General features: G+C 33.7%; 2 protein-coding genes across 2 annotated transcripts; one reads left to right on the top strand and one right to left on the bottom strand.

Annotated features, from left to right (window-relative positions):
* The first annotated feature begins 575 nt into the window (after positions 1-575).
* LOC138887098 (uncharacterized) lies at positions 576-3,184 on the top strand. Its single transcript, XM_070168814.1, has 5 exons — positions 576-864; positions 1,399-1,960; positions 2,344-2,434; positions 2,992-3,056; positions 3,154-3,184. Exons 1-5 carry the CDS (start codon positions 576-578, stop codon positions 3,182-3,184), a joined length of 1,038 nt encoding a protein of 345 aa, XP_070024915.1.
* A 669-nt stretch (positions 3,185-3,853) lies between these two features.
* LOC138887097 (uncharacterized) lies at positions 3,854-9,420 on the bottom strand. Its single transcript, XM_070168813.1, has 11 exons — positions 8,971-9,420; positions 7,580-7,648; positions 6,846-7,478; positions 6,342-6,581; positions 6,019-6,142; positions 5,658-5,936; positions 5,485-5,547; positions 4,964-5,312; positions 4,770-4,890; positions 4,162-4,652; positions 3,854-4,064 (listed from the first exon to the last, which is right to left on the bottom strand). The coding sequence occupies exons 1-11, from the start codon at positions 9,418-9,420 to the stop codon at positions 3,854-3,856; spliced, it is 3,030 nt and encodes a 1,009-aa protein (XP_070024914.1).
* Positions 9,421-17,939: the final 8,519 nt, after the last annotated feature.

Below are 17,939 nucleotides of genomic sequence, written 5' to 3'. Positions count from 1 at the left end.
TTATCAGTGATACTGGTATAGTATATAAGTATGCTATATCAGTATACTATGCGAGTATATAACTGTATTGGTTTGTCTTTGTTATTATCAGTAAAACATAATACCAATATAGTATATATGTATGCTAAATCAGTATACTATGTGAGTATAGAATTGTGCTGCTTTGTCTATATTTTTTATCAGCAAAATATGATATTGATACAGTATATAAGTATACCAACAGAGTATACCATGTGAGTATATAATTGTATGGATTTTTGTGTGTGTTTTTATCAATAAAATATTATACATAACTGTATTTGTATTATAAACAGGTATATCCTTGAATGCGTGGATGAAAGATGTACTTGGAGACTTAAAGCATCAAGCCTACGAGCATCAAATCTTTTCAAAGTGACGGATTTCAATTCTGTCCATAATTGTTTAACTGATAAGAGATTTTGTTCACAAAAGCAAGCTGTCTCAGCTTTTGTTGCAGCTGTGGTACAAGATAAACTTGTTGACCCGAAACCATATATACACCAACAGATATCCAGAGAGATATCCAAAAAGCATATGGTATGGACTTAAGCTACATGCAAGCATGGAGATCAAAAGAAAAAGCAATGCAATTATTGAGACGATCACCAAGTGAATCATACAAGAAAATGCCAACATATCTTTATATGTTAGAGTACGCTAACCCAGGATCAGTGACACGACTACACACTGAAGGAGATGGGAGCTTCTTGTATGCATTCATAGCTATATATGCATCGATTAGAGGATGGGTCTATTGTAGGCCAACAGTTGTAGTTGATGGAAGTTTTTTAAAGTCAACATATAGAGGGACCATACTCACGGCTTCTACGCAAGACGCAGAGGGTAAGAATACAATCCAATTACATTCAGTTAAAGAAACAAAACATATTTTCAAATATTATATGATACCAGTATGGTATACAAGTATACCAACAGAGTATATAGTTGTTTTGCTACACACCTGCGCGTACCTATAACTATACTACTATATAAAATGCTAAATTAATATTTTTTGTACAATCCAATTACATTTAGTTAAAGAAACCAAAAACATTTCAAATATTATATGATACTAGTATGGTATACAAGTATACCAACAGAGTATATAATTGTTTTGCTACACACCTGCACGTACCTATAACTATACTACTATATGAAATACTAAATTAATATTTTGTGTACAATCCAATTACATTCAGTTAAAGAAACAAAAAACATTTTCAAATATTATATGATACCAGTATGGTATACAAGTATACCAACAGAGTATATAGTTGTTTTGCTACACACCTGCACCTACCTATGACTATACTACTATATGAAATGCTAAATTAATATAGTGTGTTGTAATTGATATTTTATTCTTTGGGTTTACAGGACAAATTCTACCCTTTGCATATGCAATTGTTGATTCGGAAAATGATGCATCGTGGGAATGGTTCTTCGTGCAGTTCAGAGAAACCTATGGACAAAGAGAGGGAATGTGCATTGTATCAGACAGGCATGATGCTATATGGAAAGCAACTTCAATTGTCTATCCAGAAGTCCCTCATTGTGCATGTATGTTCTATCTGTGGAACAACATAAAGACAAACTTCAGGAAGAGCCAAAAACAAATCAAAGAAGTATATTTTGAGTTAGCAAGAGCATACACTATTGAAGAATTCAACAGGCATATGGCAGAGTTAGAAGCTATTGATAGTAGAGTGAAAACATACCTAATGGATATTGGATATGATAAATGGTCCCGGGCGCATTCCAAGGCAAATAGAACCATGACCATGACATCGAATATTGCGGAATCAGTAAATGCAGCAAACAAGCACGCAAGAGACCTCCCAGTTGTGAATTTGCTTGACTTTATGACAACATTGATTCAAAAATGGAATTACACCAATCGGAAGGATGCAGTGGAATCATTTATGAAGATTGGTGTAAAGTATGAAAAAATATTGGCAGATAATACTATCTTATCACAGACGATGACGATATGCATTTTCAAAATCATAAAAACACTGCATTTACTGTATTTTTACCTTTTTACCTTAGTGATTTCACTAAACAACTGAATATTGTTATTTAAGAAATACTATTACTTCATATAGCTAATGACTTTTCTTAATTAAAATTATACTAGGTGTTGCCATAAACTGAATTCTTACATTTAGTAATTGATGGCCAAACAAGAAATGTGGTGCGCCTATATGAAAGAAACTGCACTTGTGGGAGGTTTCAACTAGACGATATTCTATGTCCACATGCAATGGCAGTTATACAAAAATTCCATATGGATTCATACAAGTATTGCTCAAATTACTACAGCATAGACTACTTGCTGAAAATATATGAGATACCAGTAAATCCATTGCCTGATGAAACAACGTGGCAAATTCCAGAAGATGTCTCTTCGCAGGTGGTACTGCCACCAAAAGGAAAAATCAAACCAGGAAGACCTAAAAAGAAGAGATGCATAGGAGGCTGGGAAGGAAATACTGTTACATGTGCACTATGCGAGAGAAAAGGACACAACCGGAGAACATGCCGAAATATTCCAAAGAGAGATTGATATAATGCTTCAATGTTTTTATAGAACTCATATATCGTAGAATCATAGCATTTGAATTGCAAAAAAATAAAATGCATTTCTTGCACTAGACATATATTTGGTATGATGATTCTTTGAGAAATTACTTTTTGGCAACAAATTTATATGACTACTTGTATTTTTAATAAGAATCTATTTATTTTCTATTTTAGTATATAAAAGTGGGATGCATTTACATTTAGTTGTTGCAGGAAAAAAGATGCTAAAATATATATGTGATACCCAAGTGGTATATCTGTATACCTTATTGGTATATCTGTATATCTGTATATCTTATTAGTATCAAAATATGTGCAGAAATAGAAGTGGTGCTGCAAATGCAACATTTGTACATACTTTGTTAACAAAATGGGCACGCTTTGCAGCTCATGTCTGTATTGAAGTATAACAAATTGGAAGCCATTTACATGCAGTTATTGCACATCATCAGGTACATTAAAATAAGGTGATACCCAAATGTTATATTTGTATACCTCGCTGGTATATAGTGGTATTGCACTAATATGGCTAAAACAAAATGTGCGCAGAAATACAAATGGTGCACCAGATACAACGTGATACCCAAAATGTGCACGCTTTGCAACTCATGTCAGTACTTACATCTAGTTGCTGAAGGAAAAAAGGTGAGTCAAATACAATGTGATACCCAAATGGTATATCAGTATACCTGATTGGTATATAGTTCTACTATACTAATACACCATCTATGCTAAAACTACAGATGAACATTAAAGCTTAGACCATCATCACATTCGAAAGCAGATCATTTAACTTCTGTCACAACTACTTTGTATGTTGTTGGAAGTGTTCGCTTCATCTTCCCCTAATTTTTACTTGTAGAATCCATTAAACCTTACCCTCTGGCAAAGGAATGGACCTCGACATCCTAATAAACCAACAACTTTATGAAAGAAGCCTAAGAAAGGCCTAATAAAACAAGCTGAAATCAGAAACAAAATTAGCAAATTTTCAGCATCAAGAGACATAACTAAACTGATAACCCCCATGTACTTGAAGAAATCTATACCACATATTCTGAACCAGAATAATTAAATACGACAAAAGAAACATTAGCAGCTGGAAATATTTTATAAAGGCACAAGTTTCCTACAGTCTTGAATCAGCAGAAGGTCATTTACTACTAATAATACCATACTTCACCAAAAACTATTAAAATCCTGCAAAGTCTTCATGATACGATTAACTAAAACCAAAAAGAGACCTATACTACTTCTTGTGTTTCTTTCCATGAGTCTTTTTAGGTGCTACTGGAGCCTCAGATTCACTTGATTCGCCATGCAACTGCTTGTTCCTCCCATAGTGCCACAACAGTTTACCAAACCTAGCTCGAAGACCATCCACATCAAAATTGGTAACAGGGATTGGAAGATCTTCAATAATATACTCAGCAAAGTAAGCAATATATACTCTACAATCTCTGAAATAAAACAAATGAATAGACTATAAAAATCAATTAGAAGTGAAAATGTTAATATGAATGAGGAAAACAAAGTAAAAAAAGTAACTATTCTTACGAATTTTGCTGTGTTGACAGATTTGTAATCAGTTCAATCTCAAAAGGATCAGTCAACTTCTTTCCCATGTGCAGACCATTTTCTACTACAATGTCACTTCTTTGGTTATAAAATTCAATACTAACTAGAAATAGGGGGATCAACACAACATAAGACTCTTCCACTTTTTGAATAGCTTTTTTGTGCTTTCGACTACGTAGCGAGTCATATACGTAAAAACATCTCTTGTGGAATGACACACACCCCAATATCCAATGCCAAATTTCTGCCAAATTAATTGGAAAAATGACATGATCAACCTGGTGCCATGGAGTGTTGCAATGCATCCTAAATTCTTTCATGTACTCCATGATATCGTCTGATCTATCAATCAAATGATCTTGTTTCCCACCTTTTACAAATTCTGTGAAAACCCTTTGAATGATATTATGAAAAAGAGTATCTGTAGTTATAACTTTGATTGGCATATTAATTCCATATTCGCCTTCTTCCTAAGATAGTAAAATATAATATTCAAGTGCTGCAAAAAAGAGAAGAAGAAAACATGACTACCACTAACAATATGAATGAACTACTACAACAACAAAAATAAAAAGCAGTACACATACCGAACTAGAGAGCGGCCTGCCAGAATAGTTTAAGGTATGGAAAAACGTCTTATCATCAATCTGTTCAACTTCAAAGTCAAAACAAGGCTCTAGCTTTTGATCACCAGGTAAATACACTTCCCTATTTCGTATAAAAGAAGATATGGATAATAAATATAACAACAAACATTAAGAAAAAATGAAAACAAAAGTACATGGAAACGAATATGCACTCTCCCAATTGCATGTTTGCTTCAACAAAGTTTGAGAATGCAGTCATAAGCTTAAAATCAACAGACTCTGAAATGTCATTTACAAATGGAAATCTTCCTTTGATAACCTTCGAGGATCCCCCAACTGCACTAACACCAGATTGCCAGTCATTCCTATACGGCGACTGTTTTACAGCTGCGGGGCGCCTTCTCCGTGCGAAAACTGCAGGAGTAGTTTCAATGTCTGTTTGTATCTGGACAATACTTCTTGATACCGACTGATCAGGTTTAGACTTATTTACAGCACGAGTTGTCAGTTCATTTCCAAAATGATTTACATTACGTCTCCCTCCTTATGTAATGGCAGCAATTATATCAAGTTGAGAATCAGTATATTCAAAATCAGAATCCAAGTGAAGATCACCCTCGTGTCGACATGGAGCTTAAATTAGAAAATGCTAGTGAATAAATAAATATACAAATTTAGAAAAAAAGAATGAAAAGTTATATATAGAAGACATTACCAGAAGGCAAATTCACATTACTGCCACCAACATCCACTTGACCAACATTATCAACCCGACATGCTGAACACATAAAAGCATTATCAGTATCACTACTTAAATAAAAATTAAAAAACTATCAAGAACCTATCATTTACATACTAACTACAGAATTAGTAACATCAACATCGTACCCTGTGAAGTAGTATTAGACTCAATAACAACATTTGCTCGTATCTGTACAGGGATTCCTGATGGCAGCAGAGCAGGACCCGACTTTTTAACATCATGAGATGACTGCTTATATGTTGCTTGTTGTGTAATGGCGGTGATTTGATCAATTGCAGATGCAGACAGTTCAAAGTTAGAATCTAAGCCAAAATCATCATTAACTACACCATCACTTGCTGTGACGTTCTTCACATTGACACCAGTGGTACCTCCATCTTGACCAACCCCACCAAAACCAGATACTAAACATATAAAAGTATAAGCAAGAGTACTATTTTCAAAAAACAATAGCAAAAAAAAAAATCAAATTTGTGATTTACATACTAGAAGGCGCTTTGGGCGTGCTATCTCCAAGAACTACAGGATTATTCCCAACGTGGCAACTTTCAAACTGGTCATAATCATTATGCATCTCACGAAAGTCAGGATCATTATCTTGTTGCTTATTCTGAAAATAAGAAACTAACAATTTTAGTATTATGTATATTACAAGAATACTATGTGCACTAAAAGTAAAGAATGGAATAGTATCCTATAAGCATATATTGCATCTTTGAACAATATACTATAGCATTATATTATATAAAATATCAATACCGCTGATATCCCTCTGGTTTCATTGATTGCCTACCAATAGCTGCAAGCACCTCCTCAAACTTGGTCTCTACAAAAAGCTTCAAAGCTTGTAACTCCTTCATTACCTCAGCATTGGTAGGTTGGGAATCACCTCCAGTACTTTCATACATACTTTGTGTCTTTGGTAATTGAGTGCCAAAAACCTGAAAGCTATCGGGCTGACTGTCAGTGCATTCAACTTCAATTTCAAAGTTTAGACCACGCACATCAAATAGTTGCTTCTCATCATCAGTTGAGGTGATGTTCTTTAGCTGCAATTATTAAGCACACTAATTAGAAATAAAAATGATAATAAAGTATGGAAAGATAAAAGATCCCTATTACCATATGATACTAATATAGTATACATGTATACCAACAGAGTATATCACTGAACTGGGATATAGTATACATAATACCAATATAGTATACATGTATACCAACAGAGTATATCACTGAACTGGGATATTGCTACAACTGTGACTAAACTACTGTACCAAATATTAAGAGAGGCAATAAAATTATGAGAAAATTACCTGCTCGCGTTGCAAGCTACACATTTGCAAAGCAACTCGCTCATTCGGTATTTGACCCATGACTACCCAATTCAAAATTCGTGGAAGTTTGTTTCCAAGATGATCAGCAAAGTGACCATCCAAACTTGGGCAGCATTCATACAACCAAGTCTGTAAAGCCAACGGGAAGCCACCGAGTCTATAAAAAGAAGGCTTATCTTGAAACTTGTTGGAACACGAGTCAATTGTAGCTTTATAAACATCTATACCCCAGGGATAACTATTGAAATCACCGCACTCAACCAAGTCAATGTAAGACCGTGAAATAACCTTTGTTTTGAGTTGAGAAAGTAAGAAGTTGTTCACAAAATAAAGAACTGCTATCTTCAACGCATCATCATCTGTTTCCCATTTCTTCTTCTTAAAACATTCTGCTAGTTGAGCAAATGTCATGGATGCAGTCTCAAAATATTTTGAAATCAACCTATTCTCTGCTATGCTCTCTATACTTGTATCACCCTTACATTTCAACCCAGTAACAAGTGCAAATTCACCCAAGCCAAAGCGCAACCTAGAATCATTCACTACAAATCGAATCTCATTTTTCACCTCATGATGTACTTCTCTAATAAGCAAATGGTGCATAATCCGAATCTGCACAATAACTGGTGGCAGATCCAAAAAAAGCCAAAGCATGTTTTCTTAAACAGTCGAAGTTGCCTCTTTGATAAATTCGCTTTCAATTGATGAATAACATGGTAGTTGGTATCCCAATCAACCTTTGGTTTATAATCTAAGTCCATAAGCACAAGGAAATCCCAACACTGCAAAACATGTTCATATAAAATAATTTCAGAAATAGAATTCACTTAAAATGCAACTAAACCAACTAAAAATATTACAACTACCATACGATACCAATACGACATATAACTATACCGGCAGGGTATACAATTCTACTGACTAATTTCCGGCAACTACAAATTTTACTTATAAGGAAACAAAAGGAAAATAGTGTGGGAACAATTTGCAGCAATACTAAGTGACCATCAATGCATACACTTACTTTAAGTTGTTTCATTTGAAGATGCATATTCAATATTACTAGGGAGGGAAAGCCAAAAGAAACTTAGCTATTAAATCTACAGTATCCGGAAACTATTTTATCAAATACATATTTTAGAGGATAGTAGCAAAATACTTTTCATCTTGCATATTCTTGAGATTACTAAGGAAGTAAAAGAATAGCATAAACTCACATCAAATTGCACTACAAGATAGCTAATATTCGACAAGGAACTTATGCTACAGTACCAGCGCTTCTCGCCCATTGACCCCATCCACACAATGCCACCTATAAAGAAAAGCTTATTCTGCACTCCTAACTTACACGGTCCCATTCCTTCCATGATTCTCTCCACCACTGTCAACTAAATACTAAATCATGTACAAAACCATCTAATGCAAAGCTGAAAATCAGAAATTACACAGAGCAGCTCTGGCTTCAATAAATATGGTTGACTAGAACAACTACTGAATCAGTGACTCTTTTTAAACCTCAAACAGAACATTAATTTAATCTGTCTATATTGATTCAAAAACATTGAGAAACTAATAGCAAAGAAAAATATGCCATCCAAAATTAACAAGCTCATTATTGCAAATTAACTGGTCTGTACAATATACTAGAAAAGATCACTCAATTCCTTCATGCTCAAACACAATGTATACAAACTGATATCTTTTACTTCTTCTAAGCAGAATGATAGGCCTAAATTTTGCTAATATCACAGAAACATACACATAGAATAGCTCAAATGAACTTCACCCAAAAACTCAAAATTTGCTGGTACTTGATTTTCTCTTAGTTAATCATCTAATGATGGATTTTGACAGCTATAAATACTATTACGTCACACTGAACATTGATGAAACGGATAGCTGGAATAAACAGATAAATGGAAATCGTAATAAATTTACAACAGTTCTCGTAAATGTACAGAATGAACTTGAAGAAATAGAATCCACTTAAAATTAACACAACTGACTATAACTATAATATAATATAAAAGCATAACAAGAAATCAAAAAATAACAATGTAATATACATTAAAAATCTCAAAGATCATAATTGTAAGAAAATTACCTTCTTGGGTGCGATACCAATTTTTTTCTTCTTTAACTGAGAATCATCGCTACAATCAACATTTACTGGTTGAGTCTCTGTTTTAGGCACGAATTCACGTCGGCTTCCCCCTAACTCAGAATTCTCAACAACTTTACCTTTTCCCTTATCAGTCATAGGAACACCTCCTATGACTGGTTCGAAATTTGTGTCGGGTAATGACAGGTAGGGAGTTTCATCGACTAACGAAGCATTAATATTGTTGCCTTTTCCACCCTCTAATTCTACATTTTCAGTTGTGTTTTCAACATGACTACTGCTAGGGTTACGACTAAATAGAGACTGAGAATCGGAAAATAAGGAAAAACTAGGAACAGACATGGCTGAGGCAACGGATTCAACAACTACTTGTATTGAAGAATGATATTGTCCACGACGCCACCATCTACGCGCACGATGCTTCCGACCCATAGAGAAACCAACAACCCATAGACATTGATTCACAAAAGTACAAAGGAAAACACAAAAATCCTATGATTTTGAAAACCCACTTTCACTAAAATGTACTTTCAGAAGCAAAAATTTCACCCAAAGCAAAAATGTCACCCAAAAATAGGTACTAGACGAAGAGATAGAACGGAATCAGAAAAAAAAATTAAAAACTCGAATGTGGGTGAATTTTGCGTTCTCATCGGTTGGCTATGGAGATTTGGAAACTGTACTCTAGTCTACATGTTAACTGTTAAAGAACGAAGAAAAGCGTGGGAAACTTGTGCCGGGTGAAATAGGTGGGCTGGATCGAAGATAAGGAGAGATGGGTAGATTGGGCCGCGTGAAATATGGGGGCCGGGTAAATAAATTGGGCCGACTGGGTAGGCAGGGTAAATAGTTTGGGCATGGGTATTAAAAGGTAAATAGTTTGGCTTAATAGGTATAAAGCGAGATTTTCACTTGTATAATGGAGCTAAGACCCATGTAAGAACCGTGGTAGGAGACTCAGAACACTTTCCAGTTGTGATGGGCTTGCACGAGGGATTAGCTCTTAGCCCATTTTTATTTGCCCTGGCAATAGCCACATTGATGCGTCACATTCAAAGGGAGGTGTCATGGTGTATGTTATTTGCCGATGACATTATAATGATTGACGAGATGTGAAGTAGTGTTAATGCAAGGTTAGAGATTTAGAGGCAGACCATGGAATCTAAAGATTTCAGTACGCATTACCTTTTCCAGACTCTACTTATGAGATTACGTTGGATTTATTGTTGTTAATTTGAAAACATTGAAATGGTAGGATGGACATAGCTATAGTTTGATGCTGACTAATTTGATATATGCCGTACATTTGCCTCTACGTACTAAAGGCTTTTTTAGCATGTTGCTTAAACATTTATAACAAAAGTTATGCCGATCCATTAGCGGCTTAAGATGTCTCAAAGCTTATGGTGTTAAACTAGTAGCTTGTTTGGCCAATTTTTTTTTTTTTTTTTTTTTTTTTGTGTTAAAAATTGAGGTGTTTGTCCAAGCTTTTAGAAGGGAAAAAGTAATTTTGAGGAGAAGTAAAAAAAAATAATTTCTCTCCACAAGCACTTTTATGAGAAGGACTTTTGAGAAAAATACAGTTAGAAACAGTTTTTAAAAGTTTGATCAAATACTAATTACTGTTCAAAAATACTTTTGAAACTAATTAGCCAAACATAAACTGCTGCTACTCGGCCAAACATGCTATAATATAAATAGTATTTGATAATCTACCACAGAATTAGGTGGCAGCGGTTTGTAGTCTAACGTGAATGACCACTGTATTTGCCAATATAATTAGGCAACTTACAGCTTGTTTGGATGGTTGTTACACATCGTTTCATAATTTATTGTATTGTATTGTATTATATCGTGATGAATACAATATTTGGATAGATTGTATCGTTTGCCGTTGTTTTATGATATCATGCACTAGCAATATGAAGAATAAATTTGTAATATTATAAAGATAAATTATGATACAGGGTAAATTTATTATATAAAAAGTTAGGGTAAATGATAAAATAAAATAATTTAATAATAGTTAAGGGTGAGATGAGAGAAAAAGACAAGATAACGACGCAACTACACCAAATCGGTCTTTACATAAAGTGGCATATTTCGTCGTTACGTAGCGACGGATTTAACAATACGATACAATAAAATTTAAGTAACAATAAAAACAAACATCGTATTTAAAGTAACAATACGATACGATACAATAGGTAACGACCATCCAAACAAGCTGTTAAAGGATACTTCCAGGAGCTTTAGCTTGTTTTATGTGTATATTACCATATTTAACTTTTCATTAACAGCTAGATTGTCTTTCCAGGAGTATATTCAAGATTGGACAAAATTAAGTTGATTTTGACGACAACCAAGATTGTCTAAATCTGTTTGAGAAGGTTTGTATGTTTAGTCGATCTCTTAAATAAATCTAACTCAGTCCTAGCCCTTTATATTTTTTTTTTTCTTTTTCTTGAGAGATGAGACTTGTGGCCAATGCAAATTTGATCCCTTTCTTTGCATAGTATAGGAATTGGCAAGGCCGGATGTTTGTTTCAAGCCATTATTGCTCATATCGAAATGTTTCCTTTCTTGATCTCATATTTAAAACTAAAATATTGTAATAACTCTTCTTCAATTCGAACACCACCTTACTCAATGATGTTCCTTCCCCAGTTTCCTTCGTCTTCCAACAAATTTAAAGCTTCAATCATAAGATGCTACACCATTTAAGATAGAAAGCCACTGGAAGACAAAGTTTTGGACTAAATACTCCGTCCGGTCCACGATAAGTGATCAATTTGCTTTTTTATTTTGGTCCAAAATAAGTGTCCATTTATATAATCAAGAAAAAATTTAATTTGTTTTTTCAAAATTACCCTTATGCACGTATCCCTAAAAAATCTTTTACTCCTCGCATTAACTCAATATTTAATTAAGAATAATTTAATCACACTAACTAGTTTTATTTAGAATTTAGTATTTTCTTAGTGTGTGCATCCAAAATAAATTGATCACTTATTATTAACAAGAGGAGGTATTAAATTGAAAAGTTTTAACTTTGTGACGGGCACAGAACTTTCTTCATTTGACATGTAAAAAGTGGGTATCATGTTGATACGTTAAATTAAATAAAAAAGTAGAGTGACTTTGACTCGAGTACCAATATTTTAAAGGTCGTTTAGTTTTAATACGGCATATGTCGGAATATCTTGGTATAAGTTATATTGGGATTACTTTTTATTTATTATTTAGTATGTTTTATTAAATGTGACAATTGTATAATTTGTAAGAAGAATGTATAAGTTATACCTGAGCTAATTACCCCATCCTTTATAAGGTATAAATTATTTCGGTATTAATTTTAATCCTGAGATAATTTATATCTGGTTTGCTAACCAAACGAAGTATTAAGGTGGTTAAATTTTTATACCAGCTTTATACCTTCTTATACCTCATACCAAACGACCCCTAAATGTTTTATATGTAAAATTATGGCTCCAGGTAAGTCCAAAACAAACAATTTACTTATCTGTCCTCGGTACTGTTTTTGTTTTGATCTAATTGGACAACTACTTGACCAAGAGGGTGTCTAGATTGACTTTTAAGCCGGTCAAATCAGCATTTAAGTTCTTTTTAATTTTTTTAGTATTTGGCAAAGTTAAAAAGTATTTAGAATAAGTTTAAAACTGCTTAAAACAAGCCAAAAGCAATAAACTAGGCAATTCCAACTTATTGCTTTTTGGCTTAAAAGCCATTTCACTTGAAAATTCACTTTTTTAAGACAATCCAAACGAGCTCTAAAACTCCATTTGGCTAAGCCGTCAAAAATTACTTTTTCTGAAAAGTATTTTTGTTCAAAATTATTTTTCGAAAAGTAGTTACAAATTAGCAATTTGTGTTTGGCAAATTCGTTTGAATAATAATTTTTGCAAATTGTGTTTGACCAATCTCTTCAAAAAGTATTTTTAAGTATTAAATTATGGAAAAAAAGGCAAGGACTATTATTTAAAAGATAAAAATAAATTTAAATTTAAGTTTTTCAGTTGTGTGAAAATACAATAAACCAAATAAAGAACAATACATCACATAAGGTGTGAATGTTTAGATTTTCTCAGAAAAAGAAAAAGAAAAAATGAATTATTTTAGTTAAGGCAAGTTGAAGCCATGTTCTTCCAATAGTCATTTGCCAACTGCTTTGAATTTTAAACGAAAAAGAAGTCTTCTCGGCCGCCGCAACTCTATTTACACCGTCCATCACAATTTTCCAGCTTTCACATTCGGTTACCTACACCAATCAATACTCTCTGTCGCCAGCTGTCCTCTACCCCACCCACCACCCCCCTCCCCCTATATATACCATACTCTCACACATTTCTCCTTTCATCTTCACCACCAAAAACCCTAATCTCCTCTCCATTTCTTCATTAGATCTCTATCACATTCTCAATTATCTTCTTCTACAGCAGCAATGGCACAAGTTAGCATTGTGAAGGCATTTCTTATTGCATTTTTCGTTGTGGCTTTCTCAGCCGTCGCTTCCGCTCAGGAAATGGCTCCAGCACCGTCACCTGATGCCGGAGCGGCGTTCTCACTGCCGACCTCCGGTGCTTTGGTTGGAGCTTCTCTCGTTCTCTCCGTTGCTGCTCTGTTGAGGCACTGAGTGTGTTTTGCTGTATTGTTTTTATGAGATTTAATATTTATTTATTATATATATATATATTTAGGAATTTAGGAGAGGGTTGATTTGATTTGATGTATTTGTGTTGAGATTATTCTTTTAGCAGTATATATTTATATATATGGCTATTTTGATGAGAATAAAGTTTATATATGTTCGATATTTCTTTTACTTTTTTATCTCTTTAGTTTTAATTCTTCTGGTTCTGTGAGAATTGGAGATGATGATTTTAAAGTAGACAATACTACAAAGAAATTTTATTTTGTGTCTCATACGAAATACATTTGTCTCATACTACTTTTTTTTTCTCACAAATTTGTGGACCCCAATCTTACACTTCTGGGTCTATAGAAATTTAGGTTCACAAAACTATGAGACAAAAAAGTTGACTCATACAACAAATATGAGTTGTATGAAACACAGAAATAAAATTTTCCTTCAAATATTCACTTTAAATATTGTGCTGAGGCTATATTACGTATAGCTGCTAACGGAAAATTGAAATAATGAGTTAAACCGTTGAAAAAAATACTAAATTATATCTAATTAATTTAGAGTTGAGACATTGATTTTTTATTTTGATTAATAAACACAGGAAAAGCGAACAAAAACCAGTGTTTTCTTTCTTCCGATTGAAGTATGCATAAAGATCGATTATTATATGTGAGAACTCAAATGAGGAAGAGTTGTTCAACTAGCTAGTCTTGGCTGTAGATAGGGCTGTCAAATTTGGCCCAAGCCTAAACCGTACTTAGCATATTTTGACTTAACCTGTCTCAATCCATTTAATATTAGGTTAATTTTTCGTCTAAATTTAGGTTAATTGGAGCGTTTTCGCATGAATAGTTGCAAATCCATGGATACTCCTACAACAAGAGGTGACACTTTAAGCCTTGAAATGTGTCCCAAGACTCAAAAAGAAAAGGAACATATGTCTCGAATTCCGTATTCAAATGTCGGGAGTTTGATGTATGCTACGATTTGTTCTCGCCCAGACATTTGTTATGTCGTAGGTATGGTTAGCAGGTATCAATCCAATCCTCGAAGAGATCATTGTAAAGCTGAGAATTTTCAGATACTTAAAGGAACTGCAAATTATTCATTATGTTATAGTGGAAATGATTTATACTTGAGAAGATATAAAGAAGTTGATTGGGCTGGTGACCGAAATGATAGAAAATAATCATCCGATTATGCTTTCTTACTTAATGGTGGTGCTATATCATGGAAAAGTAAGAAACAAACCTATAAAGCCTTTTCAACGACGGAAGCTGAGTTCGTGGCTTGTGCGTCTGCAGTACAAGAAGTTGTTTGGTTGAAGAGATTCTTTGAGCATTTGAATATTATAAAGAACTCTTAGGGTCCCATGACTCTATATTTATGATAGACAAGCGGTTATTGCATACACAAAAGATCCTGAGTATCACAGCAAGAACAAACATATTGACATCAAATATAACTTTGTGAGAGACATCGTATCAAGTAGAGAGATAAATTTACAGTACATTTCCTACACGAAACATGATAGCTGATCTTTTTACAAAGGTAATATCTAGAGAACTGTTTGAGAAACATGCTATGGCTCTAGGTTTGTGAAAGATATGAACATATTTATGTATTGTAAAATGACTTTAGTATTATAATATGCTCATCAATATTTGACTCTTGAATTTATGCTTATATCTTGTATGCATGTGATGATATTTTGTTGATAAAGTGTGTCGAACAAGTCGCGAGATTGGCTCTCTCACGCGAGCAATCGCCTCTTACGTTAAGAATCGTAAAGAGATGAGACCTTATATAACCTTGAATAATGCAAGTTTATATTTATTTGTAGAGGTTGGTTTTGACAACAAGTCAGACTTAGGAATTTTACCATTCGATTATGACTTGTTTTATAAGCTAGATGTGAGTCTAGACCAAGATTTGTATGGTGTTGAACAATTAAAAGAATGCGACACACGCGACAATATAAAGTGAGAATACCATAACATGTATTTCATACCACATGTGCTAATGACTAGTGGGAGAATGGAAGAATGAATCCATGCTTCTTCATTGTGTGAGATCCCAAAGAAGTTATATTAACTTTTATTGGAATACCCTTTGACCTTTTAGTATCTCTTGAAGTGTCAATCAGTGTTGCTACTTTAGCATGGCATTTATAGCCATGAGTAATTCGGCAATGCAGTGCATGTTTAGGAAAGCAGTTGATTTAAAATGGAAAAATTCGAGTAGGAAGGGAAGACAACTAAAATTTTAGTAATTTAGCTTGTATTCATAGGTCGACCATTACACTTACTATGAGGGTATCAAATATAATTATGGATACAAAGTTAAACATGAACTCGAGTTCACCTCTTTCAAGGATGTGGGATCAGAAAAATAGCTAGTGGAATAACAAATGATGTCTGGGGTATAGCGAGTAATAAGATTTAGACGAAAAATTCTCAGCCCAAGTACTTTTGTGCGATTCAATAATCCGCCCATTTATTGATTCTTCCCAAAATTAATCTTACCCATTTGACACCCTAAGTTGTAGATCTATGCGTCCGTAGGGTTCTTATTTTACAATAGATTTTCATTTCAAGCAATTACTTAGGACCTCTTTGTTCATAATTTTTTTCTTCTTCTGAAACTCATCTTCAAAATATTGTTTGCAAAATATTTGTACTTAATTTTTGATTTTTTTTAAAGATAAGTTTCAAGTTTGAAAAAATGGGGTTTCTACCACTTTTTCAAGTAAAATTTCATTTCCACCCACAAAACTGTAATATTTTTTCTAAGTCAAATTCATATCCAAGTAAAATTTCAAATACCTTTTTCAACCTAATTCCAAAATTACTTTTTATTAAAAAATTATATCTTTTATGTTCAAACGCTTTCTTAGTCATCTCACGGTAAAATCTTGCATGACCTGGTCTACTACATCAATTGCTTTCCATATCAAGTCTTCTAATAGTAGATTTTGCATTTAGCTATTTAGCGCAATTATACTTAGGATAGTAATATCATCATGCTCAATATTTCTCAAGTCATTTTTCATTTTTAGGTTGCCCCACATTTGGTGAAATTATTCCTTTTTGTATATAAATGTTCCTCTTTATATTTCTCTTATTTTTTAGTTCATGGTCTAAAGAATTTTTCTTATCTAACTGAAAATTTTATGAGAAAACATGAGAACACAATCTAATTGTTAACTAAAATCGAGTAATAGGGACATCGATTTGTGTATCTGTTAATTATAGTGGAAGTCTTGCAGAACCTGCTTTGATCAATTGCTCAAGTCCGTCTTCATCTCTCTTGGAAACGAAATACTTTTCACAAACTAGATGCCTTCTTTTTTCTTTTAATGTATTCTTTTCTTTGTAGGGAGAATTGCACAGAGTATTGAATCTCTAAAGAAGGAGATCCTTGATTATATAAAGAAGGAAAGTTGTCAGAGAAAAAGCTACCGATAAACTGATCCCACACTAATCCCCACGCTCCCATTTACTTTGCAACGTGTGGTAGTTTTATTTTTAGGAGTTAAACCTTCCCTAGGTAACTTTCTTTAATCATATCTCCTCTAAAACGGGTTGGGTTTGTCCATATGGGTGGCCCAAACCTAAGATCCAACATCTCCCACTTCGCACATGGTGGACTTGACCCAAACCAGTACCATGACAATAATACACGTAATTCATACTATCAAATAGTTCGTGCAACCTGCGAGCTCAAGAGCTGTAATATTTTTTTAAACCTGTGAAGTAGTTAATAGCATCATGTAGAAATCCAATCACATGCGCAAGGGATTTACTACTAACACGAGGATCTTATTACTCGCTATACCCTAGACATCATTTGCTATTCCACTAGCTATTTTTCTGATCCCTCATCCTTGAAAGAGGTGAACTCGAGTTCATGTTTAACTTTGTATCCATAATTATATTTGATACCCTCATAGTAAGTGTAATGGTCGACCTATGAATACAAGTTAAATTACTAAATTTTTAGTTATCTTCCCTTCCTACTCGAATTTTTCCATTCCAAATCAACTGCTTTCCTAAACATGCACTGCATTGCCGAATCACTCATGGCTATAAAAGCCATGCTAAAGTAGCAACACTGATTGACACTTCAAGAGATACTAAAAGGTCAAAGGGTATTCCAATAAAAGTTAATATAACTTCTTTGGGATCTCACACAATGAAGAAGCATGGATTCATTCTTCCATTCTCCCACTAGTTATTAGCATGTGTGGTATGAAAGACATGTTATGGTATACTCACTTTATATT

The sequence above is a fragment of the Nicotiana sylvestris genome, chromosome 3 (genome assembly GCF_000393655.2).
Source record: "Nicotiana sylvestris chromosome 3, ASM39365v2, whole genome shotgun sequence".
In the NCBI taxonomy this organism is placed as follows: Eukaryota; Viridiplantae; Streptophyta; class Magnoliopsida; order Solanales; family Solanaceae; genus Nicotiana; species Nicotiana sylvestris.
This window is presented reverse-complemented; position numbering and strand designations above follow the sequence as displayed.